This window comes from Schistocerca americana, chromosome 3 (genome assembly GCF_021461395.2).
Source record: "Schistocerca americana isolate TAMUIC-IGC-003095 chromosome 3, iqSchAmer2.1, whole genome shotgun sequence".
In the NCBI taxonomy this organism is placed as follows: Eukaryota; Metazoa; Arthropoda; class Insecta; order Orthoptera; family Acrididae; genus Schistocerca; species Schistocerca americana.
The window spans coordinates 554,894,772-554,921,162 of NC_060121.1; the positions used below are offsets into that span (position 1 = coordinate 554,894,772).

Here is a 26,391-nt window from a genome sequence, read left to right on the forward strand (position 1 = left end):
TTACTGGATTGCAGATAAGAAAAGTTAATGTATGAGCCACAATTTGTGAATGCAATCACTCAAGATGAGAAACAAGCATGGACTTGTTTGACAAATATTACTGAAAACTTTCTGGGTAGGCACATGTGTCCCCTGTACAAAGATTGTTTCAGGAACTGCTAGAAAACTCGAAAATTCATGGATGCAACATGAATGTTAAATTGGAATTTTCACTTTCTCATACAGAATATTTCCCTCACAAGCTTGAAGTTTACAGCGAGGAACATGATGAACATTTTCACCAAAGGACAATGGAAAAAGATATTATGGAGTTTGGACCATTAATATGATGGCAGACTATTGTTGGTCTCTGAAAAGAGACAGCACATCTAGAGAAGGTTATGGTGAAATGGCTTGATGGAAAAAAAAGTTCTTCATTAAGCAGCTGAATCCTGACTGTGTCAATTATTGGTTTATTTTTCCACTGTTTCTTGTAAATTATTGACAGTTCTGAACCAATTTGTAAGAAGCAATATGGCTGACAACATATGGATTAAAAATGTGTGTGAAAGCATAAATTATTGTCTTCATTTCAAAAAAGTAATGTGATGGCAAGAAACTGATTAGCTTTCAGTGTCCACAAAGTATGACAAAATGTTATTCAAAACCAAAACATAATTTAAAAGATCTTAGAATGAAGAGCTGTTCAACTGATAAGTATGGTAATTACTTCTAAGTCACTTTTTATATTTATGTTATGAGAAAAACGTTGATAAATTGTAGAAGGAAAGGCCCCTAAAACAAACACTTTACATCTATCCATTCACCCTTTGTTTTTAATTGTTGAATTCCGTTTGGATTCTTAATGTTGATTCAATTGTTTTTCATACTTACATGTGACAAAACTACAAGGCAGAAGAAAGAAGGTAAGGTCTAGGTCTTTTGATACCCCTAGCATGTTAGTCCACTAAGTGACATACTTCCCCCACATCCCCTATGAGTTAACTCATTCAATATAGGATGCTTTTTACGGATTTTTTGCACAAATACATTGGGAATGTCAACTTGGTTTTACTATTTTCTCCCACTATTATGTAATATATTCCATACAGTCTCATGATTTTTTAGAAAACTGTCTAAACAGCATTTTAACTGAAATTAGGTTAGGTTAGGTTAGTGTTTAACGTCCCGTCGACAACGAGGTCATTAGAGACGGAGCGCAAGCTCAGGTTAGGGAAGGATTGGGAAGGAAATCGGCCGTGCCCTTTCAAAGGAACCATCCCGGCATTTGCCTGAAACGATTTAGGGAAATCACGGAAAACCTAAATCAGGATGGCTGGAGACGGGATTGAACCGTCGTCCTCCCGAATGCGATTTTAACTGAAATACTTCAATGTAATGCAGTTATACAGAGGAGAGAGAAGCAAACTTTGTGTGTTACCAGTCATTCACAATTTGATTTGTGAAGACTGTGAAATGTCAAAGGAGAAAAGTGCGTGAAAAATAATTTGCTACAGCTGAACATGTAACTGAAAGAGTGTATCCTATTTTTAGAACTACTACTCATCCTTCTGCAGCATGTTTAGAGAGTCCATCAAAACATAGGGGAGGGAGGGGGAGAGATTTGGGAGGGGGGGAGGGAGGGAGGGAGGGAGGGAGGGAGGGAGGGAGGGAGGGAGGGAGCGAGCGAGAGAATAATAATGGAATGAGTAAAAGTAGCCACTTGCCCAACAGCTGAGTGGTTTACAGGCACATAAACAAAATCAAAAATTGTTGCTGAAGTTCCACAGAATGTCCTCCTTCAGAGCTAACAAGAACATACAGAAGCAAATCAGCACAACCCTGGCTATTTGAGATTCAAATTGAGACACAGTCTGTAATTGGTAGCTGAAGTCTCAACTTACTTGCAACATGATGTACATAGTTTAAGTGTTAAAAATTCTAATTGCCCATAATGTCAATGCTGCCACACACTATTCCTGTTTCACTACATACAATTTAAATGCAATAAGTATTTCATGTCAGGATGCTACAAGCCTAAAAATGCATTGGTGTTGCAACTGTCTTTCCTGGAAAATGAATATGGAAGTTTGGATGTTCAGAGAAACTGTGAACATGGATTGTGCAGTTTAGTAATAATGTAGATCTTTGGCAAGTGACTGTCAAGGTGACGCTGAGAAAAAAATTTACTAACCAATAAAAGTGTAACATTCTACAAGATGGAGCATGGGATGTCAGAGCCTGAATGTGCTAGGAAAGCTAACAAAATCTGTAATGGGTAATGTATAGGCTCAGTCTAGATGTAGTTGGCGCAGTGAAGCGAAATGCAAAGACGAGGATTTATGTTCAGATGAAAATAGGGTAATATCAACAGCAGCAGGCACTGGTGTAATGGGAATGTGTAATGGGTATAGGATTCGTCATGAATCTGAAGGTAATGCAGAGAGTATGTTACTGTGATTAGTTCAGCAACAGGTATTTTCTCATCAGAATCAACAGCAAGCCACCACTGCCAACAATAGTTTAGGTACACGTGCCGGCATCACAAGCAGCAGACGAAGAGAGAGAGAAAGTATACGAAGATATTGAACTGGTAATTCAGTGTGTAAAAGTAAATGGTAATTAAATAATGATGGGGGATTGTAATGTGGTAGTAGGAGAAATAACAGAAGACAGAGTCATGAGAGGATAAGGGTCTGGTAGTAAGAATGATAGAGAAGAAAGACTGATTGAGTTCTGTAATACAGTGAAACCCCACTTTTTCACTTTTCAAGGACTTCAAAAAAATGGTGTAAAATGAGGGAAAATGTAAAATGTGGGAAATAATGTTCTAAGCTGTAAAAGTTGTGTATAGGAGACCCCATTGCATTTTCGACCTTTTGTATGATATATGTAAATAACAGGCACAAAAGACGTCTCAAGGACTTGTTTATTATCTAATAAAGGTTTATATTCTAATAAAACCCGCTCGTTTTGAAAAAAAAAAATGTAACCGGTGCTATGTTTAAACTAAAAACATTTCAGCAACACAAAGTAAATGACTGTTTCAACTAGAGCTACATGTAGCCAAACGCCAAAACACGCTAAATATCGTTCAGTAAAGGTGTCACGATGGTCACAACAATCATGAAACTGTGTTTGTGCAGTAGAGGCAGTTTGGAAATGGTCGTGATTGGTCATGATATTTTTATTTGTACAAACCTAGTCACTCCCATCAACCACCATGGCCCATGCCACGTAGAGCTTGGCAGTGGCGGGAGATACGGCACGAATTGTTCCAATTCTTACATGTTTACCAGTTCAAATCCGCTAAGTAGAGTGCCCTGGTGTCAAGAAACTTAACCACGTTATTTGTAAACACTACTGGACAGCCAGCGTCAATTTCTCTCCACAAAAATTTTTGCATAATGTGTAAATTGCAGGAAAAATAAAGATATGTTGACACAAAATCGGGTGCAAATTAACATTGTGGACATAGGAAATTTGATAGGAATGATAAAAAATGTTGTAAATGGCTGGAAAATGTTGATACCGGGAATGTAAAAGTGGTGTTATACTGTAAATAGCAGCTGGTTTTAATGAATACACTGTATAAAAATCATAAGAGGAGGGGATAAATTGGAAAACGCATGGAGATACAGGAAGATTCCAACTGTATTACATCACGGTCAGACAGAGACTCCAAAAACACACAGTGGATTTTAAGATGTAAACAGTAGCAGATGTTGACTCAGATAACAATTTAGATATGATGAAGAGTAGGCTGAAGTTCAAAGAGAGTCATAAGGAAGAATGAATGTGGAAAGAAGTGGGATACCGAAGTCCTGAGGAATGATGATGTGCATTTGAAGTTCTCTACGGCTCTAGTACTGGAATAATGAATAACCCACACTAGGCAGTTCAGCTGAAGAGGAATTGACATGCCTAAAGAGGGCAATGACAGAAATAGAAGCTGAGCAGACAAATACTGATAGAAGATAGGTAGCAGTGAAGAAAACTTGGGTAACAGAAGAAATACTTCAACTGATCAATGAGAGAAAGTAGTTCAAAAATGTTCCGAAATAGATAGTAACACAGCAAAATAAATCACTTAGAAATAAAATCAATAGTAAGTGCAGGGAAACTGAAGCAAAATCACTGCAGAGAAAACCTGAAGAAATCTAAAAGTAAATAGTCATCAGAAGAAGTGATCAGCATATACAGAGTCAAAACGGTCTTCAGTACTATTAAAAGTAAAGGCATCACAATAAATGGTGCAAGAGAAGCCCATCATTAAGTGCACAGGAGAAAGCACATAGGAAGAAAGAGTACATTGAGGGCCCCTAAAAAGCAGAGGAGCTGATTGACAATGTGATACAAGAAGAAACTGCTATTAATATGTAAGCTATAGGAAATACAGTATCAGCATTGGAGCCAAACAGAGCTTTGGAATACTTGCAGTCAAATAACATAGTGGCACAGATAACATATCTTCTTAATTTCTACAATCATTGGGGGCAAGTGGTAACCAAATGTCTTTTGAAGTCGGTTTGTAGAACCTACAAATCTGGAGACGTATCATCAGACTTTCTGAAAAATGTCAGCCATACATTCCCAAAGATAGCAAGGGCAGGTAAGTGCGAGAATTATCGCACAATCAGATTAATGGCTCATACATCCAAGTTGCTGACAATGAATGGAAAAGAAAATTCGTAATCTGTTAGATAATGATCAGTTTGGTTTTACAAAAGGTAAAAGCACCAGAGAGGCAGTTCTGATGTGCCATATTGTAGAAGCAAGAATTAAGAAAAATCAAGACACGTTCATAGGATCCGTCGATCTAGAAAAATTATTTGCCTTGGTAAAATGGTGGATGATGTCTAAAATTATTAGAAAAATAGGAATAGACTGAAGGAAAAGATGGATAATATACAATATGTACAAGAAACAAGAATAAAAAATAAGAATGGAAGAGCAAGAACAAAGAGCTCAAACTAGAAAAGATGTAAGATGGGGATGTAGTCTTTTGTCCTTACTGTTCAATCAATACACTAAGGATGCAATGACAGAAATAAATGGAATGGAATTAAAATGCAGGGTGAAAGCGAGGAATGGCAAGAGCTGTTGAAGAGAATGAGAACACAGTATGGACAGGAGCAAATCAAGGACAGACAAATGTAATGAGGAGTAGCAGAAATGAGACTAGCAATAAACTTAATATCAAAATTGGGGACTGTAGTAATCTGTTGGCTACTACAGCTACTGCCCACAGAAAACATAAATAGGGCCAATATGGCATGCATAGTGCAAACCACCATTCAAACGGTGAGCCTACAACTAGCCCAAAGCATCCACCATGGACACCCCACTCACTGACCACTAAGCAGTACTACATGAGGCATGCATAGACCTCTAGGCACTCAAGTCAGCAAACCTGTTCGAGACATGTAAACCACTGATTGGCGACTCCATAGAGTTATTGTGATCATTTCATAAGCTTTGGTTACTGATAATGACTTGACACCAGTGCCTATGAGTTTAATTTGTACACCACAGCACTGAAGATGATCACTGTGCGATTGAAAATAGATTTTGCTGTCAATGAACCATCAATATTATGACCAATGCTGACCTTCCCTCTAATTACATGTAAACCAGTTTCATTGTGTTCTTGTCGATGTCATTCCGTGACTCAATAAATTGTGTCTCTTTAACAACTGTGCACTTCCCTATGTTCCTAGTTACACCAGAAATCCACTGGGGGGGGGGGCAAATTTTCATTTGTTTTGTATTCTGTGGTCTTTTTGCTATTTGGTCTTCCATGGAGGCTTTACTCCCATCACTTCTATAACAGCAGGCACATACAGCTATATTGGAATGGTTGTTGGCTACACTGACACAGGCTCAGTTGCAGGTTGGTGGTGGTGGTGGTGGTGGTGGTGGTGGTGGTGGGGGGGGGGGGGGGGAGGAGGGGAGATTACAGCACAAGTGTCCATGAAGTGCTTGGATGGCTTGGTTTCATGCATGCCACACATTGCTTGCAAAAGAGGGGAGACTCAAGTCTGGACTGTTTACCATTAAGTATGTGAAAGTTAGAGGAAATTTATCTCAGCAATACAATTTGTTAGCTACTGTGACAAAAAAGATAGTAATTCTCAATTAATTAAGTACAAATTTATTCTTCTAGTGAAAATAAACTGTGGTTGTAAGTTTCTGGAAAAGGAGAAGAAAATTCTAGGATATTTAGTGAAAAAGCACATATCGTTTTTGAGATCTCTTAAGTTTGTGTTCAGACAAAAATACAAACTATAGATAACTATTTCAACAGTTTACCATTGCTGTCAAACAAATTTATGTTGTTCAATGTTAACAATGTACGTTATTACCTGAATTCACAACAAGTTTTCTGTGATAACGCCATGGTTTGTATTTTGGAGAGAAGCTGGTACCAGCCAAGGATACTGGACTTTTAGTGAGTTGTCGCACATCACAGCCTTCATCTTCATTGTCAGAATCTAGTATACTGGGAAGTGAACATGCTTTGGCTTGCCGCACACCAACATCTGTCATCAAATGCAAGTAGTGTGGACGTATGGCACTACTCTGCACACAAGACTGGACACGGATGCGTGGCTGTAAACTTGGGGATATCTCCAAATGTGTTCCTCCAGTGACTGCTGTTGGTGAATGGGGTTTCCGGAACTCACATTTTCTACCAACAACAAAATATGTCTTTGTACCTGTAGAAAAAATTCCGAATTCTTTATTTCTCAAATGGACAAGCTAAATGAAAATTAACATTCGTATAATATCAAATATATTTATGATATTTAAACTCATAAATAAAAATTAAGTAATTGAGCATGAGATGCTATTAACAGTAAGTTTATTACAATTACTGAATTTTAACCAAATGAGAAAGACAATAGTAAGCCTACTTATCGCTTATGTTGAGTAATGCGGTCACTTGAGAAGAGAAGTGGAGTTTTAAAACTTGAAATCTAAAAATGGAAGGCGCATGAGAGATAAAGCAGACTCTTTAGGGCTCAAAATTATTTAACCGCACAACTCTCTCTCCCTCCCAGAAAGGTGTACACATTTCTCTATTCTTATTCAGATGAATCATCATACTGATGATATTTATAGCATTATATTGTAGCCTGCTGTATTATAACCACCTCTAATTGAAATCTATATGTTTTACTGTTTATGCAGGAGCTTGTTAATAAAAGTATTTCCACCATTTAGTTACTGCTTGGGTTCTACGTAAAAAGTTTGTGGATTATACTACTAGCTGCTTCATTTATGTATTCCGTTCTGAACTGCATAATATGAAATAATACAAATCATAGGCGAATAGAAATCCTGGGAACAGATGCACTTCACTAACAGAGACAAGATGTTAGGAAAGAGTGTGTGTGTGTGTGTGTGTGTGTGTGTGTGTGTGTGTGTGTGTGTGTGTGCGCGCGCGCGCGCGCGCAGTTCTATGTAATGTACAATATCCTTCTTGTATCATCTCAGAATGCAGTTTATTGAACATCTCTGTGACACCCTTGCCCTGAATAATAAAATCTGTGTTAAATTGTGTATCTCTTCTTAGAAACTTTTCTCCTTCTTCTGTTTATCAAACTTCATCAGAGTCCCAGATAAACAAACAATATTCAATAATTAGTCGAATGAAGATTTTGTACCCAAACTTTTTTGTATGTGAATTAAACCACCTTGGATTCTTCCAATAAATTTGAATCTGGCTCTATGTTTCCCATGGCAAAATTTGTATGACAACTCCATCTTACACAATTCCAGATACATATCCCTTGATATTTGATGGTTGTTGCTGATCCAAGATGGTGGCTTGTATGCAGACATTTCGGATTAATGCAAAAAAAGTGAAACTTATACGAATAAAAGCAGTGTGTGCGCACATTGTAGAGATGAAATCAGAAAGTTAAGTGGTTATTAAGTTGTCTTTAACTAACCATTAATGTCCCAATGTGCAATATGAAAAAACTTGCAGCTGAAAAGTGTGAAGTGCCATTATCACAAAAATCGCATACAGTTTCACGTGATAACCAAACTTTTCCAAATATGAATATTAACATTAAAACACTATTGTCTGAAAAGTGTGAATGATTACCACTGTAAAAATTGCATATATTTCCATGTGATGGTCAAATTATTTCAAATAAGTGGATTGCAATTACTACTGAACTAAGTGATAGTGATAAACATGGAAGTGTGAAGTGCTATGGCGATGAAGCTCGCGAACGACACAGTGGCTGCATAAACAAAACAACAACGAAAATAAGTGACAACAGAATCAAGAGTCCTTCGCTTAAAGATACAGTGTTCTTTTCTTAAGAGAGAGGCACCGCAGAAACTTGAGGAGTAATTTGCAAGACAGTAACAAAGATTCCCAAAGGCAATGGGAATGCTAAATCCAGGGGCAAATATGAAAAATGTTACCGATCTCGAACCACAGGAAAAAATGACATGAAAATGAATGTCGAGTGCGTAGCTGGTGCCAACAATATCGCGAGAAAAGAGGCACAACATAGAGCAAAATTATTGCAGAAAAATATGACTTAAACAACATTCATAATCATAAAGGTAATAAGCACGTTTTTCTTTCTTTCTGTCTTTCTTTCTTTCTTTCTTTCTTTCTTTCTTTCTTTTTTTTTTTTTTTTTTTTTTTTGAGAAAACATAGCAAATTAGCCCTCAAATACCAGAATCTTCAATATACAATGAATAAATCAGAGCACTTGGATGTACACTTGAATGAAACTAAAACACATTTCTTCATAGCGAGTGAATTGGGTTGCAAAGAAGATGAAGCATATGGGCAGGCTAAACAGTTATAAACTCATAAACTTGTTCTATAGAATGACGTGTATAAGTGGTGGGGTAGGGTGCAGCTTTGAAGAATTTTTTAGTTGTCTGCACGATTTGCTGGAGAAGACATCAGTGAAAAAAAACCTGCTGATTGCTGGAGATGTCAACATTGCCTCATTAAATAATAGTGTTAATTATTTGTGTTATGTAGACATACTACAGTGTTGTAACTATAACCACATGAACTGAGAACTTACAAGAATTACTATAGATACACAAACACCAGCTGAACACATTTTCACAAACATAACAAAGGAGAACATAACCACCTTTTAAAAAAAAAAAGCCACCTGACTGACCACAGAGCCTTTACTATGGAAACTCAAGTAGGGAATGTAGACATAACTAAAGGTGGTACATTGTATATAAAAGAAAATTTAATTATAATAAGTTTAAGAGGACATGAGGTAATGAAAAATGGGAACCAGTATATAATGCAACTGATCTGAATGATACATGGGAAAATATCTAAAGACTATCCTCTCAAACTTTAAATGAAACATGTCCTTTAGTAAAAGAAGTAAACAAAGCTATAAAACATAAAGCTGAGAATTTCCCTCCTGAAATCACTGAACAGAGAGAACCAGAAAGACTGCTATATATTCTTTAGAGGCAGTAAACTACAAAACACAAACTGCTCAGAAAAAACACACAGATTCCTTCCCTACCCTTCTAATGGTTTCAGTGACAAGAGAAGCAGTGCAAAATTGGATTGCGAACTTCACACTTCTCTTACTACAGTTGACTTACTTGAATGTTTAGCCAATATTCTTCTCTGAATATGAGGTTGCGTCAATCTCCACAACTTCTTCTCCAAAGAAATAATGCTGGTTAGAGGAACTAACACATACTCTCTCTCTCACTAGAAATAACTCGGTACCCTCATACTTTCAGGTAAGTTCAGGTGTATTTTCATCTCCACAAGTTTCACATAAACATACAAATTCTTGCAAGTCAACTACGACGATGCCTGTCAGATACTATTAAATATAATAATATTGTGGTGGGTTTCATAACCACCAGAAATTCAAAAACAGGTCTTACTTCTCGCAAGTCCAACACCAAGATTAAGAAAAAGTCTCTAGACAAAACATGTTACAGTTGTTCATAACAATTACAATCATTACACCGTTAAAGAATAATGCATGCTTGCTCCTTGTGCGTCACGTACAGCTTCTATGGAGCGAGCAGCAAAAACTTGTCGGCGTCACTTGTCTGACGCAGCTCCTGTGTTCCCAGGACCAATGTCCATCCTGCACACGCAGACATGTGTTGCACAGTAAATAGGCTCTCTCTCACACTTATCTTTAAAATATCGCATGTTCGAGGCGGCAGAAGGTCGAGTGGTTCCAGAATTTACGTGTAAATTCTCGAAGCACTACATATCCACCTCCTCAGATCGAACGCGTGGTATTTTATACCTAACCATTATCTACATTAATAGCGTACCTAATAACTATCCACATTTCAAAAGTAATCATTTACTGCATAAATTTATATACACAATTTCTTTCTTTCTTTTTTGCTTTCTTCCCCATAAATTCTCGTACTCTATAGAGCAGGCTTCCGATTGTTGTCTTTCTACTAATTCTTTACTCTACTTTGTTTTTAGAACATTAGCCTCTATTTATGATTTCATTCCGCATTGCTCTTACTTATAAATGGTGAGGACTTTCTCTTCAGTTCCAATCGTAAATTCCAGCTATCATAGACACTTAAATATTTCATCCTGTTTTTCTTTTTTTTACTCAGTACTGACATTAGTTTGTATTTTGGAGGAACTCTGGGCAAATGAAAGTGTTCTTTCTGACACTCATAAAACATAATAATGCTAGTAGTATGCAGAATTCAAACTTAACAGAATAATCTCTATAAAATGTGTGACTCCTGTCATGATACTGTCCATTTCCCCTTTAGGAACAGTACCTATACCTTACATATGGATTGACCCTATGAATGCACTCCCTCCTTCTGTTTTGGTGGGTACTCCCCTCTTGATTCCTATTTACCTATGGTACAGGTCAATCCCCTTCTTGGTGCCCCTGTCCGCACAGTATAGGTCAGCCTATCTGCCTTTTATATTAAATAAATGCTGGATGCACCCCCTTTATCCTTTATGAGGAGGCCTCATGGTTCATTTCCCTAGTATACATCTTTATGTACACTATAATTAAATGTTTTCTGCTAAAGTTACGATTCTAGTTTACACCTCAACTCCACTTCTTGATACTTCATTTAGCCTCCAGAGTCCTCCCCAACTTTGCAACATATACATTCTTGGTATATACTGTGCCTCTATACATCATTCAATGTATAATATGTTTACTTAGGTTATAAGAGTCCCACTATCCTACAAATCGTCAGAATATTTGTTAGATTGACATTCCTTAATCATTACCCCAATTGATTTCTCTCTGGCTTATGTTCTTTTTTCTTACTCATGCCTCCTTCTTACGTATACTCGGAAATCGTCACAGTTCTTATATATATGTATATGATATTGAATAGTCATAGTTCTTAATGTACATATATTTTCCCCTATATACATGCAATGCAGGACCTTCACAATAAACAACAATGTGTGTACGTGCAATGCAGAACCTTCACAATAAACAACAATGTGTGTACGTACAATGCAGAACCTTCACAATTAAAAACAATGTGTGTACGTGAAATGCAGAACCATCACAATAAACGACAATGTGTGCTTCCTTCCCCAGGGTACACATTCCTTTCCCCCTACAACACTTGACAGTTCTCCCCTTTTGATGTGTAAGATCATTGTTTGTGTAATTGTCTTTTTTGTGTGTATGTGTAAGTTTGTTTGTGGGGCCTGATTCTTCGGCCTACTTATATAAAATAAGTTGTAGGTTATTGGAATCCACGGAAAATCAGAAGGACTTCTGCGAGAGAAGTAGCTGAATATGGAAAGAGGGAAAGATAGATAGGTACTCAAATGAGAAGTAAGAAAGGAAAAAGTAGAAATGGTTGCAAAGATTGAAGAAGAGAAAGAAGATAGCCCCAAAGACAGAAAACCCTTCCCACCCCCCTTCCCGGGATCCCTACTGCACCAGTACTTGGGTGAGAAGCCGGAAGAGGTATGGTGTTAAATGTCTCCTACAGAACGGACATTCTCACCTTCACCTCTGAAGTCCCCGGGGATGGCAAATGGTGAAGAATCAGTCACATTTATTTGCGAGGGTCGTTTGGAAGGTGTGGTGTGGTGTGCTGTGTATTCTGTGTTAGCCATGTTTGTACTTACACTACTCACCTCTCCAAAAACTAATACAAACCCTCCCATCTACATCAAATTTCATAAAGGGTACAAAATATTCTATACTAAATAGAAAATTATACACTACTATACAATAGTTGTTTAGTCATTAAGCTTATACTATATTTTTATACACACATAAAAGATTGTGTTCAGTTCATGTTGTCTAGATATCATTCTGTTTCAATAGTACCATCATATTACGTTTTCCACTAATATTATATACTATTCACTGCATTTCATGTTTAGAAATCAGTTTATCTGTGATTCTCTTAAGTCTATTATCTTTTAGTCATAGTTAGTTTCCTAGGAACTAACATTATAGGATAGTTTAAGAATTCAAGAATAGATTACAGAACAGTTTAAGATTTGAAGGGAATTTGGTGCAGGAAAAATAGTACAGAAGAAACATCGAAAACAACTAGAGACTATTTCCTGTTTAAGTTGGTAATCGTCAGTAGGTTATTCAGGCCAAATGAAACATTTAATAAGAGGTTCACCTACAAAGGGTTTGCCTATCACTTTTAAAGGCGTCAATCCTGTTGATAAATGTGGTAGTTCATTTAAAATAAGTTCAAAGTCTTTGATCTTTGTTGCCTGTAATGTATGTTTTTCGTGGCAGAAGGTGCGGCACAATTTCCCGATCTCTTTCATTACCTGTTCACATGGATTTGACGATGGGTTATAGTTGGATATTAATACCTGATGAATATCCTCCCATGCTAGAAATTCTTTAAATTCGTTAATGACAAATTGTCGCCCATTATCAAAGAGAAATCATTTTGGTTTGCCTACCTCAAGAAAGTTTTTTTGCAGACAGTGTATCACTGTTGGTGTTATTGGTTTCTTAATACGATACAACTTAACGTACTTTGACCAACACTCTATGAGGACAAAAATATACTACACTCTTCCCTTTCCCTTTGGAAGTGGTCCAAAGAAATCCACTGCTGTAAGATCATGTAATGTCTTAGGAATGATTGGATACATTTTGTATTTAACATGAGTGTTACTTTCTTTTACCTTCCAACAGATTTCAAAAGTCCTAATTACAGATGCTACCTTCTGTCCTAGCTTCTTAAAATAATAAAACTTATTCATATGAGCCATACATTTCTTTATCCCAAAGTGTCCATATCCAGTATGAACATACCCCGCAAACTCATCCACCACCAACTTCGGGAAGCATAAACGCCACTGTCGAGATGTTATGCTGTCTCTCCAAAATAAATTATGCCCTATAATCTTCCACCCCCCCCCCCCCCCCCCCCCTACTTGCTTAAGAGGTAAGGAATTATTTTTACACATAGTATATATTTCTGTAAAGTAGGTAGTATGATGGATGTTTTGGGTTATTCTTTGAGCCATTTCTTGTACCCTGGTGTGCGGACTAGAGCGCGCGCGTGTGTGTGTGTGTGTGTGTGTGTGTGTGTGTGTGTGTGTGTGTGTGTGTGTGTGTGTGTGTCTATATACACACACACACACACAATCTAGTGTTTGGAATTTTTGGATACCCCATATTATTGCTAATGTGAAGATAGTAACTGTTCTCAAAAGAACAGATACCATTGATAACCGTGCAGCTTCTCTAGAATAAATGATAATTGATTAAAACTGTCAGCCACCGACAGGTGTTGTTGATAAACCTTGATGGGGACAGCTGAAAATGTGTGCCCCGACAGGAACTCGAACGCAGGATCTCCTGCTTACATGGCAGACGCTCTATCTATCTGAGCCGCCGAGGACACAGATGAATAGCACGACTGCGGGGATTTATCCCTTGCACATTTCCCGTGAAACCCACATTCCCAACTGTCCACAATCTACATATGTAATTCCCTCTTACGGCAATTGTCACCTTAGTGTGCATGAGTAATGAGTGGATGAGCAAATATCTATTAGGAACATTACATATGTAGATTGTGGACAGTTGGGAATGTGGGTCTCACGGGAAGCATGCAAGGAATAAATCCCTGCAGTCACACTATTCATCTGTGTCCTCGGTGGCTCAGATGAATAGAGCATCTGTCATGTAAGGAGGAGATCTCGGGTTCGAGTCCCAGTTGGGGCACACATTTTCAGCTGTCCTCATTAAGGTATATCAAAAACACCAGTCGGCAGCTGAGGGTTTCAATTAATTATCATCTATTGCTAACAGTTCTTTTTCTGTGACTGTATAGTTTAATTCATGTTTGTCAAGACTCCGGCTAGCAAAAGCTATAGATCTGTGATTTGTACTTTCCAGACCCAACTCTCCTTGAAAAGTTCTGCTGCTATACCATAGTCAGATGCATCTGTTGAAATTATAAATGGCTCACCCATAACTGGATGCTGTAATATGGGTGATTTGACCAGTGCTCCTTTTACATTTTCAAATGCATCATTGGCATCTTGGTTCCAAACCTACAGCATTCCCTTCCTTAATAAACGTAAAAGTCTTGGGTCGTTCAGCTCTTGACTTCGTATATATCATTTATAGTACCTGGCCATTCTGATAAATCCCTTCAATTGTCTTATGCTTCTAGGGTGTGGACACTCCTTAATGGCCTTTATATGATCCGGATCTGGTCTAATTCCTTGCACTCCTATGATATGCCCGAAAAACTTAAGTTCTTGCCTCACAAAGTGCGATTTAGACTATTTTACTGTAATACCTTTTGCTTTAAACCTGTTCAGAGTTTTACTCAAGGTCAGGCAATGCTCTACCCAGGTAGATGAGATTACTAGTATGTCATCTATGTATATTATTAAATCTTTTAACAATTCCTTTCCTAACGCTTTGTCCAGTGCACGTATAAACACGGATACTGAGATATTTAGCCCGAATGGTAACAAATTAAAATAATACGATTTCCCATCAAACAGAAATGCTGTATATTTCTTTGATTCAGGATGTAACCAAATTTGCCAATATCTGGCAGTCAGGTCCACCGTGATAAAATACTTTTCTTTATCAAATTTGGACAATAATTCATCAATGTTAATGGGTCTGTCTCGTTCCGTCTCTATATGTGTATGCGCATCTAGTACTAACCGCACGCCTCCCATAGCCTTTTTTACTACTACCAAGGGGTTATTCATGACACTAGAGCTACGTTCTTTTATGTTATTGTCAATCATCTTGACAATTTCTTCCTTAACTGCTTCTTTTAGACTTACCAGTATTGGATATGGCTTACAGAAAAATGGAGTATTATCTTTGATTTTAAATTTACATACATAGTCACTAATACTACCCGGACTATCAGAAAATACCATTTCATATTCCAATAGAATTTTAGATAAATCTAATTTTTGATCATTGGTTAATAATGGAGATTTGCTCACTTTGTTTTGTATGTCAGCTCTGTGTGGTACATGACTCATGTTATCGATTTTCTGTGCTAGTTGTGCTGTAGGTGTTAATCTCAGACATCGATTCTCTATTGTTTGTTTATCAATGTAGATGTCTGTCACAAACGGTATCCAATATCTACTATCTCCTTTTTCAAAACATAGAAAATTTTCCTGAAAGTTTAAAATTACTTTATATCCCAACAGCCAATCTAACCCAAATAAGATATCCCTGTTAATATTTTATACTAGTAAAAGGATCTGACAAGATGGGATATCCCCAATGCTGCAGTTTACTTGGATTTCGTATTTGACCACTTCACTTTTCGTTCCAGTTATACCAACTATGTACACTCCAGTTACTGGTAACAGCGGTAGGTGTTGTTTAGTCTGTAATGTGTTAAAGACCACTCTAGAAATCAGTGACACTTCACTCCTCGAGTCTATAGATATGATAACTTTAACATTCTCCACTTTTCCTACTATTACTGGTTGTGGATTATCGGTAGTCAAGCTTGGTGGTTCTAGCAACAGCCATTCTTTTGTTGGGATTTTATGCATGAAATTAACATACCTATTATAAACCAGGCCTCCTAATGTATTTCTACGACCTCAGCCCCGGCCCGGAATCCAGATCACACTACGTTTTCCTCATTATTGGTGGTCACTGGTTGGTTACCAAATCGGGGTATTACGTTACTATTTTGTACTCTATTAATACTTGGTACAAATTCTTGTGAAGTAACTGGACCTAAATTCGAAGGTGGAAGCTTCTTCTGATAATTTTCGTTACCATTATTCCGGTTACACTGGTGTACTCCAGCTAAATTAGTCTCATGTCTCTTAAAATTACTATTATTATTATTATTATTATTATTGTTATTATTACCTTTTCTATAAATCTGATTTTCACTCTGGTGTAGGTTCTTGTTGTGGTCTTTGTTTACGGCATCCAGAGCATCTACAAAGGATAATAATTCTTCTATAGTTTTCCACCCACTACATAATATATCTTTCCTAGCGTAGATGGGTAATCGTCTTATTAAAATTCGAACTAACCCCTCTTCCTCCATGGGCTTGTCTAAGTACTTCCCCCACGTCCAATGTCAGTTGAAATACTTTCGCATCACACCCCACGAACTGTTGTAATACTTTGGGTTCCACAAGTCGGATATCAGTTTTTCCTGGGCGCTTGCTGACCAATACTTCTCCTTAAACTTCTCCTGGAAGTCTGCCCAAGACGAAAAGTTTTCAATGTTTAGTGTGCCCCACTCATGAGGTCTTTCCTAATAGATACCCCACAGCAAATTCAATCTTCCCAAGTCTTGGGCAAGGCTTGATTGAACCTTTTCAAAAAATGAGTAGGATGTACTTCCTCATCTGGCTTAAACTTGGGGAACTGTCTACATAACCCTGAATTTGCTCCCCATTGTAAATCTGTCATTACTTCACTGGTTAACACCACATTAGGAGAAGTCACCTTCTTGTCTACCTTTTCCTGGAAGTCCCTACCGTACAGCCTAGCCACCTGTAGTCGCCGTATCTGCAGTGACGAGCAGTCCCTCTCAAAATATACCAAGGGTCTCACTGAAGCCTTCACTGACTGTAATTATCCTCCCATCCTTGTACAAAAACAAATCTCCCATGCCTATCTTTCCAGTCTCCCACCACCTCCCAAAGTCCCACAGTCTGGCCACAAAGGAGCATTCCCCTTGTAACTCGGTACCATCTGGGACTGGAGAAACTGAATTACATTCTCCGCCAGGGTTTCGATTACCTCTTGTCATGCCCTGAAATGAGAAATGTCCTGCCCACTATCCTTCCCATCCCTCCTACCATGGTATTCCCTGAAATACATCCTACGTTCCTGTAACCCTCCTGGCCTCAACCTTCGTTAGTCACTGTCCTCACCCATCCAGCACCCTCCTTGTTCCCATTCCAGCACTACACAGCCATCATTTCTCCGCCACACCCAGTCTTTTAATTTCTCTTCTTTCCGCTACTTACTCCCTCCCCCCCTCCGCACATTCTCTCCCGCCCTCCATCTAAACTGCAACACTTCACTGTCTGCCACTCCCACCATACTATCCCTTTCCCTTCCCGCCCCAGTCTCTCCTTACCCACACCCAGTCGCCATTCCCATCATGCATTGGTGCTGCTGCTCGCAGTGTGGTTTCAGCTTTCTGAGACTGCAGACGTGTGTGCAAGTTGCGTTTGTGTGTGTGTGTGTGTGTGTGTGTGTGTGTGTACTGGTGACAAAGGCCTTAATGGCTGAAAGCTATAATTGTGTTGTTCCTATTGCGACTCAGCATCTCTGCTATATGGTGAGTAGCAAGTTTCCTTCTCTGGTATGGTTTTCCTGGATAAGCTTGAATTCTTTGCATAAATTATCTATGCCTCTCTTAAGATCATTGTCTTAAGTTATCTGGATCTTAAGTTCTGAAGTTCTTAAGTATCATTAAGTTCTGAAGTTCTTACGTATCATTAAGTTCTGAAGCTAAATTTGAAGAAACGTTGTCGGAGGTTACCCTCTCAGCAACTTTTCGGTCGATTATTTCCTCTACCTGTTCCACCAGATTACTTATATTTACTATGTCCAAAGCTGCTAGTTTCTACTTAACATTTTATTCCACGTCATCTACTCGAATGCTCACACCTGCAATTTGCGATTTATCCCGTTTTTCCAAACCCTCTCTTAAGTGTGCAACCTCTGCTTCACAGCATCAAATGTAATGTTGCATATGCTTTGAAATGATCATAATTTTTGCTAAGTTCAGTTTCTACATTATTACATTTATCTTCAATATCACATTCTAGCTTTTAGCTAAATTCTGAAATTGCTCTTTCTGTCTTTGGTCAAAGTCAGTAAACAGCTGATTTACATGAGTATTCAAAGAACTAGTTAGTTCACTCTTTAAATCTAACTTCAGATTTTCGACCTTATTATTTAGAGTGTCAAATTCAGTTTTTAATAGATATATTTGTTGCTTAACTGTTCAAAGTTTCACTCTGGTTACTTAAAACTTCACTCTGAGCATCTAATTTAATATTTAATTGGGTATTCACTGAATCAAACTTAAGACTTTCAGCATTTAAAACTGCACTCTGTGCTTCTAAATTTTTATTTAAAGTAGTAATTTGGGCATTTGACTCTGTTCTTTGGTTATCTAATTTAAAACACAGTGCTTCAATTAAATTTGCTATTTCAGACCAGTCTGGCATTTCCTTAGTCACTTTAATAGCTGTGGCTGGTTCTGCTAGCTGTTGTTCTTGATCCATTTTCCTTCTACTTTTAGATAGAGTTATCACCAAAAAAAAAAAAACTCACTTCTAAATATACTAACTACAGAACTATAGTCTCTGAATAGTTTCTGTAACTTTCTATTCAAACAATTATTGTCTCTTGCTCACCCGGTGTAGAGTTTTAGGCTGCGTCGGTAAGCAAGTGTGAAATCAACACCGATGAACAGCACGGGTGCCGGCGATGATGTCGAATGTTGGTTTCCGTGTCGGCGGGCAGATCTGGAGTCACACCAGTGAACACCACGGGCACCGGTGATGTCAAATGTTGGTTTCAGTGTCAGTGTCGGCTGCAATGTGTGTGGGAGCTGTGTACTCTTCACACCAAATCTTCTTAGTTGAGATATTCTAGGCGTAACTCTTCTTAGTCTAAAAGTTGAGGTCTTCTCTCTGTTCTTTTGATGTTAGTACTTTCTTACATCTTTTATTGTGTTGATCTTGCAACTTTCTTCCATTTAGTTTCTTGGATTCAATACAATTACTCGAAACAGTTCTCGTATCTTGTTATGCCTGGTTGCTATGGCAACTCAAAATATCTTCTTCGCTTTTCAGTCTTAAAATTCCCATTTTCTTCGGGTCTTGTCACTTAGGTTGCCACGTTCTAACGGTTTCAGCGACAAGAGAAGCAGTGCAAAATTGGATTGCGAACTTCACACTTCTCTTACTACAGTTGACTTACTTGAAATGTTTAGCTGATCTTCTTCTCTGAATATGCAGCTGCGTCAATCTCCACAACTTCTTCTTCGAAGAAATAATGCTGGTTAGAGGAACTAACACACACTCTCTCTCTCACTAGAAATAACTCGGTACCCTCATACTTTCAGGTAAGTTCAGGTGTATTTTGATCTCCACAAGTTTCACATAAACATACAAGTTCTTGCAAGTCAACTATGACGATACCCGTTAGATACTATTAAATATAATAACATTGTGGTGCGTTGCATAACCACCAGAAATTCAAAAACAGGTCTTGCTTCTTGCAAGTCTAACACCAAGATTAAGAAAGCGCCTCTAGACAAAACATGTTTCAATTGTTCGTAACAATTACAATCATTACACCGTCAAAGAATAATGCATGCTTGCTCTTTGTACGTCACATACAGCTACTATGGCGCGAGCAGCAAACACTTGTTGGCGTCGCTTATCTGACGCAGCTCCTGTCCTCCCAGGACCAACGTCCATCTTGCAAACACAGACATGTGTTGCACAGTAAATAGGCTCTCTCCCACACTTATGTTTAAAATATCACATGTTCGAGGCGGCAGAAGGTCGAGTGGTTCCAGAATTTACGTGTAAACTCTCAAAGCACTACACCCTTAAAGCTCAGAATTATGCCTGTCAAATAAGCAACTTCAGTTTTGTTAGTAAAATAGCCTCAAAAACAATGTATAAAGAATGTGGGACACATCAATCTTATGAACAAAGCATAATGTTCACAGAAATAAATGAAATAATAAATAATCCAAAGAAGTGAGTAATAAATTCATACAGAAAGTTTACTACAATTGGCACAAAATAAATACATGACTGGACACCCAACTTCAGTATTAGAAACACTATCCAATCTTTTTTTATGCATGGCATTAGTGAGAGGGTCCTCCTAACAAAAATTCAAAACTGCAAGATAAGTCTTGCAGTTGGGATGATTTTTCACCCAATTGCTAAAGAAATGCACACTTAACAAATTTCTCTCTCTGCCATGGAGATACCCAGATCTCTTGAAAAACAACTGAAATTCTACCGATGTATAAGAAGAGAATGAAAACTGACAAAAGAAACTACAGGCCAGCACTGTTAACTTCAGAACTTGGCACATTACTAGAGAAAGTAGTATTAAATCAATTCAATGTATATTTCACAAACATAATCTATTCAACAACCTACAACATGATTTTAGAAAAGGAAGATCTATTATAACAGCAGTAGCAACTTCTATACATGAAATATTAAAAAAGATGGATAAAAAAGACAAGATAACAGGCACTTTCCTGGCTATGAGTAAAGCTTTTGATACTATGAATCATACTATTCCACTGCATAAATTAGAAGAATGAGAGGAGTAGCCTCAGAACTACATACCTCCAATCTGAAAGAATTGAGCTAAGTTATAAAATGAATGGAGAGTTGCTAGAAAACAGTGTGTGAAGCTAACTTACGAGGGCAGTTCAATAAGTAATGCAACACATTTTTTTTCTCGGCCAATTTTGGTTGAAAAAACCGGAAATTTCTTGTGGAATATTTTCAAACATTCCCGCTTCGTCTCGTATAGTTTCATTGACTTCCGACAGGTGGCAGCACTGTACGGAGCTGTTAAAATGGCGTCTGTAACGGATGTGCGTTGCAAACAACGGGCAGTGATCGAGTTTCTTTTGGCGGAAAACCAGGGCATCTCAGAAATTCATAGGCGCTTGCAGAATGTCTATGGTGATCTGGCAGTGGACAAAAGCACGGTGAGTCGTTGGGCAAAGCGTGTGTCATCATCGCCGCAAGGTCAAGCAAGACTGTCTGATCTCCCGCGTGCGGGCCGGCCGTGCACAGCTGTGACTCCTGCAATGGCGGAGCGTGCGAACACACTCGTTCGAGATGATCGACGGATCACCATCAAACAACTCAGTGCTCAACTTGACATCTCTGTTGGTAGTGCTGTCACAATTGTTCACCAGTTGGGATATTCAAAGGTTTGTTCCCGCTGGGTCCCTCGTTGTCTAACTGAACACCATAAAGAGCAAAGGAGAACCATCTGTGCGGAATTGCTTGCTCGTCATGTGGCTGAGGGTGACAATTTCTTGTCAAAGATTGTTACAGACGATGAAACATGGGTTCATCACTTTGAACCTGAAACAAAACGGCAATCAATGGAGTGGCGCCACACCCACTCCCCTACCAAGAAAAAGTTTAAAGCCATACCCTCAGCCGGTGAAGTCATGGTTACAGTCTTCTGGGACGCTGAAGGGGTTATTCTGTTCGATGTCCTTCCCCATGGTCAAACGATCAACTCTGAAGTGTATTGTGCTACTCTTCAGAAATTGAAGAAACGACTTCAGCATGTTCGTAGGCACAAAAATCTGAACGAACTTCTCCTTCTTCATGACAACGCAAGACCTCACACAAGTCTTCGCACCCGAGAGGAGCTCACAAAACTTCAGTGGACTGTTCTTCCTCATGCACCCTACAGCCCCGATCTCGCACCGTCGAATTTCCATATGTTTGGCCCAATGAAGGACGCAATCCGTGGGAGGCACTACGCGGATGAAGAAGAAGTTATTGACGCAGTACGACGTTGGCTCCGACATCGACCAGTGGAATGGTACCGTGCAGGCATACAGGCCCTCATTTCAAGGTGGCGTAAGGCTGTAGCATTGAATGGAGATTACGTTGAAAAATAGTGTTGTGTAGCTAAAAGATTGGGGAATAACCTGGTGTATTTCAATGCTGAATAAAACAATATATATAAATGACCTAGTAGATAGTGTCGGAAGTTCCATGCGGCTTTTCGCGGATGATGCTGTAGTATACAGAGAAGTTGCTGCATTAGAAAATTGTAGCGAAATACAGGAAGATCTGCAGCGGATAGGCACTTGGTGCAGGGAGTGGCAACTGACCCTTAACATAGACAAATGTAATGTATTGCGAATACATAGAAAGAAGGATCCTTTATTGTATGATTATATGATAGCGGAACAAACACTGGTAGCAGTTACTTCTGTAAAATATCTGGGAGTATGCGTACGGAACGATTTGAAGTGGAATGATCATATAAAACTAATTGTTGGTAAGGCGGGTACCAGGTTGAGATTCATTGGGAGAGTGCTTAGAAAATGTAGTCCATCAACAAAGGAGGTGGCTTACAAAACACTCGTTCGACCTATACTTGAGTATTGCTCATCAGTGTGGGATCCGTACCAGGTCGGGTTGACGGAGGAGATAGAGAAGATCCAAAGAAGAGCGGCGCGTTTCGTCACTGGGTTATTTGGTAACCGTGATAGCGTTACGGAGATGTTTAATAAACTCAAGTGGCAGACTCTGCAAGAGAGGCACTCTGCATCGCGGTGTAGCTTGCTCGCCAGGTTTCGAGAGGGTGCGTTTCTGGATGAGGTATCGAATATATTGCTTCCCCCTACTTATACTTCCCGAGGAGATCACGAATGTAAAATTAGAGAGATTAGAGCGCGCACGGAGGCTTTCAGACAGTCGTTCTTCCCGCGAACCATACGCGACTGGAACAGGAAAGGGAGGTAATGACAGTGGCACGTAAAGTGCCCTCCGCCACACACCGTTGGGTGGCTTGCGGAGTATCAATGTAGATGTAGATGTAGAACCCCTGTTTCAGAAAAAAAATGTGTTGCATTACTTATTGAACTGCCCTCGTATAAAAGGAATAAACAGCTGCCAACAACCAAATTAACCTAGACTATACTTTAATTTGGGATGCCTCCTCAAGTAAGTATATTAGGGCCATTGCTGTCATTTGGGCACATTAATGATGTCACTGAACCCCAAAATTGCAAGGTTGCAGGCTATGCTGAAGAAACATCCTTTGTTGGTTGGAGCTGTGGGACGAAAACAGCTGCCATCAGTAGTGAAATTAGTTACAATTTTCTGTCAACTTACCTTACTGCAAATAAGCTACTTGTAAATAAAGAGAAGGCAGTGATAATGCAGTTCATGCTTATTCATAATCAGAACATAAATGGTACTCAATTTACACCTCCATTGACACTTCATTACACAAATAAAAACAAATTTTTTAGATATTACTGATGATGAAAACCTGTCATGGAAAGACCACATAATTACATTTGTAAGCAAATCAGTTCAAATGTGTATCTGCCGAAAAGGGTCTCAGTCTTCCTAGTCCATGAAAGCTTAAGGCAGATATATTACAGACTGGTACATCCCTATCTTCAGTATGGTACTGAGTTATGGGGTGGGGAAACAGCAGTCTATACAGACTGGCATTCTATACTATGAAAAAGGCAATATGAATGATAGCTAAGATAAACAAGAGAGCCTTGAGGAATTTTCATAAAATATAAAATATTTACCATCAACTCTATGGACATCCTGCAGGAAATCATGTTTGTAAAACTAAATCCAGAACATAATGCAGTAAACAGTAATGTACATAACTCCAATATATGGAAAGGGGAAAACTTTTTACATAATTATAAGAAGAAACAAGGCTGCAGACCATAGTCCACATACAGAAGGAACAATTTTTTACAACAGACTACCATGTGATCTCAAGACAACTAATTTAAAAACCTTAAAGAATAAACTGAAGCATTTATTAATAGAGAGAAGCTATTATTCAGCAGATGATTTAAGTTGTAATGTCTCTTTATAAAACAGTGTACCTAGGTCTAAGCTGGTTTTTGCACCAAAAATGATAAATTCTAATCTTCAATCCTTATATCAATAATATAGTTATAAAAGAGTACATGTGTGAACGAAATACATGACAATGTCTGAAAACTGATTGTTACATGGATAGTAAATAAATAAATTTTAAAAATGGCAATAATCAAATACAAATTCAAACAACTTCAGTCTACATGCCTAACAATGTGCATTACATTACATGTATTTATAGTTAGTCAGGTGCTAATTTGTGCAGTGGGTGCATGTCATCTGCAAGCCTCTCTAAATTTCAAAACAATTTTCTAACAATATCCCCTACTTGTACACAACGGCAATGTCTGTCAACAGCCTCACACGGCTATGTGCATTAATTGACAAGTAATTTACATATGTTGTGGACAATTAACTTTGCTTCTGATGCCACATACTGAATTCTACTTGCAACAAAGTCTTAAATCCAAAGTTGATCGGTTCATACACATTGTATGCTCATTTTTTGGGTACTAGGTGATGCGTAGAACTGTGCCGATTACTTGAGAGAAGTCAAGAAACACAATCTCAAACTGATCTCTAATATCAACATTCTCCTGTATTTGATGGATAATTAGTTTCACACAAACAGAGTTTGTGGAAACCATGCTGATTCCTCAATCAGTGTTATTCCTTCTGCAGAAATATCATTAGACAGTAGTACAGTATGTGATCCACAATTCTAGAAGACATGGACATCAGTCACATAGTACGCCAAATTGCTACAACGATCTATGAAGAACTGGTGCTACAAGAGAAGCCAGTTCAATGTAGAATCTGAGGGCCACCTCACCAAGTCATGTGGCCTTTCCTCTATTGAGTACCTGAGTTGTTGTTTAGTTTGCTATTCACTTATTTCCACATCTGTTATTTTTGCACCTTATGTCAACCAAATGGAGGTACTGTACTGTGATGATCTTTGGTGAAGGAGTTTTGAAATGCATAATTTAGTATTTTGGCCTTCATTTTATCACTTCAGTGCAACCACGATTAACAGACATTTAGACAGACAGCTTTGTTCCATGACTAATTTTATGTAGGACCAGAACATTTTAGTGTTTTTTTCACAGCTCAGCAGGTAAGATCTTGTTCTCAAATTCACTAAATACTTCTCACATAATTGTTTGTTTTAACATTGTTCAGTTTTTGTTTGTTAACAAATGATTTGGCTTCATTTGAATCTGTTATGCAACTCTCTCTGCTGTCCATGTAGTTTTATAATACTGTTACTGGACCATGGTTATATTTCCCACTCCTCACTGTCTTCCATGGCACCAATACACCCCACACATGGCCTAAAATATATCTGAATTCGTGTCAGTGGTCCTCCACAATCTCCTTCCTGTAATTGAATGTTTGCTGCTGACTGCTCACGTACTGTTAAATAATTTTCCTATTGCACTTGTTCTGCAGAAATATCTTTCTGCCTTCCTAGATTCTTGTTCAACACTAGTTATCAATTACAAAACACTAGTTATCAGTTATACATCAATAGCTTAGCAGTTGGTGATTACTAGATCTACATTTACTGAATCTAAATTTTCATGCCATCTTGTAGCCAATAGATTTAATATTTTTCCCTCAATGGTGGGCGGTCTCACTAACTGCTCTGCATAATTTCTGGGGAAAATGTTTGATTTGATTTGATTTTTTATTGGTCCAGTTTTATCATATAGCACAAATTGTACAATTGATATTGGACAGGTCAAAGATAAGTTACAATAATACATAGTATTAGCAATTAAAATTAGGTACCTACTACAATTAATTTTGTTACTTATTCAGAAATTCTCTGACGGAATAGAAACAGTGCTTTATTAGAAATGCCTTTAGTTTAGCTTTAAATATTGGATGAGTAGTATTTTTTATTTCCTCTGGTATCTTATTGTGTAGTATTACACCAATGTTAATTACGCTCCTCTGATAGGTGGTTGTTCTGTGATATTTTTGATGTATATTTGATTCCCTTCTGGTACTATAGTTGTGTACACTTTTGTTCTGTAGCAGTTTGCCTGTTTTCAGGAGGTAGTCCCTAGTGAACAAGATAGTTTCATAAATGAATAAACTTGGAACATTTAGAACACCAAGCTCAGTAAAATGGGATTTACAGGACTCCATATTTTTAAGGCCACAAATTATTCTTAAAGCTCTTTTTTGCATTCTAAAAACCTTTACACTGTGAGTGTATCGGATTAGTGAGTGGAACTGTGCATAGTATGCCTGCAGTACTGTTGTTTTGCTT

General features: G+C 38.2%; 1 protein-coding gene across 1 annotated transcript in view; it reads right to left on the reverse strand.

The window, feature by feature from the left end:
* Positions 1–26,391, reverse strand: part of LOC124605612 (adenylate cyclase type 9) — a 176,223-nt gene that overhangs the window by 91,860 nt on the left and 57,972 nt on the right. The window contains exon 5 of the mRNA XM_047137419.1: positions 6,345–6,698. Within this exon, the coding sequence (XP_046993375.1) occupies positions 6,345–6,698 (354 nt within the window). The remainder of the gene's footprint in view (positions 1–6,344; positions 6,699–26,391) is intronic.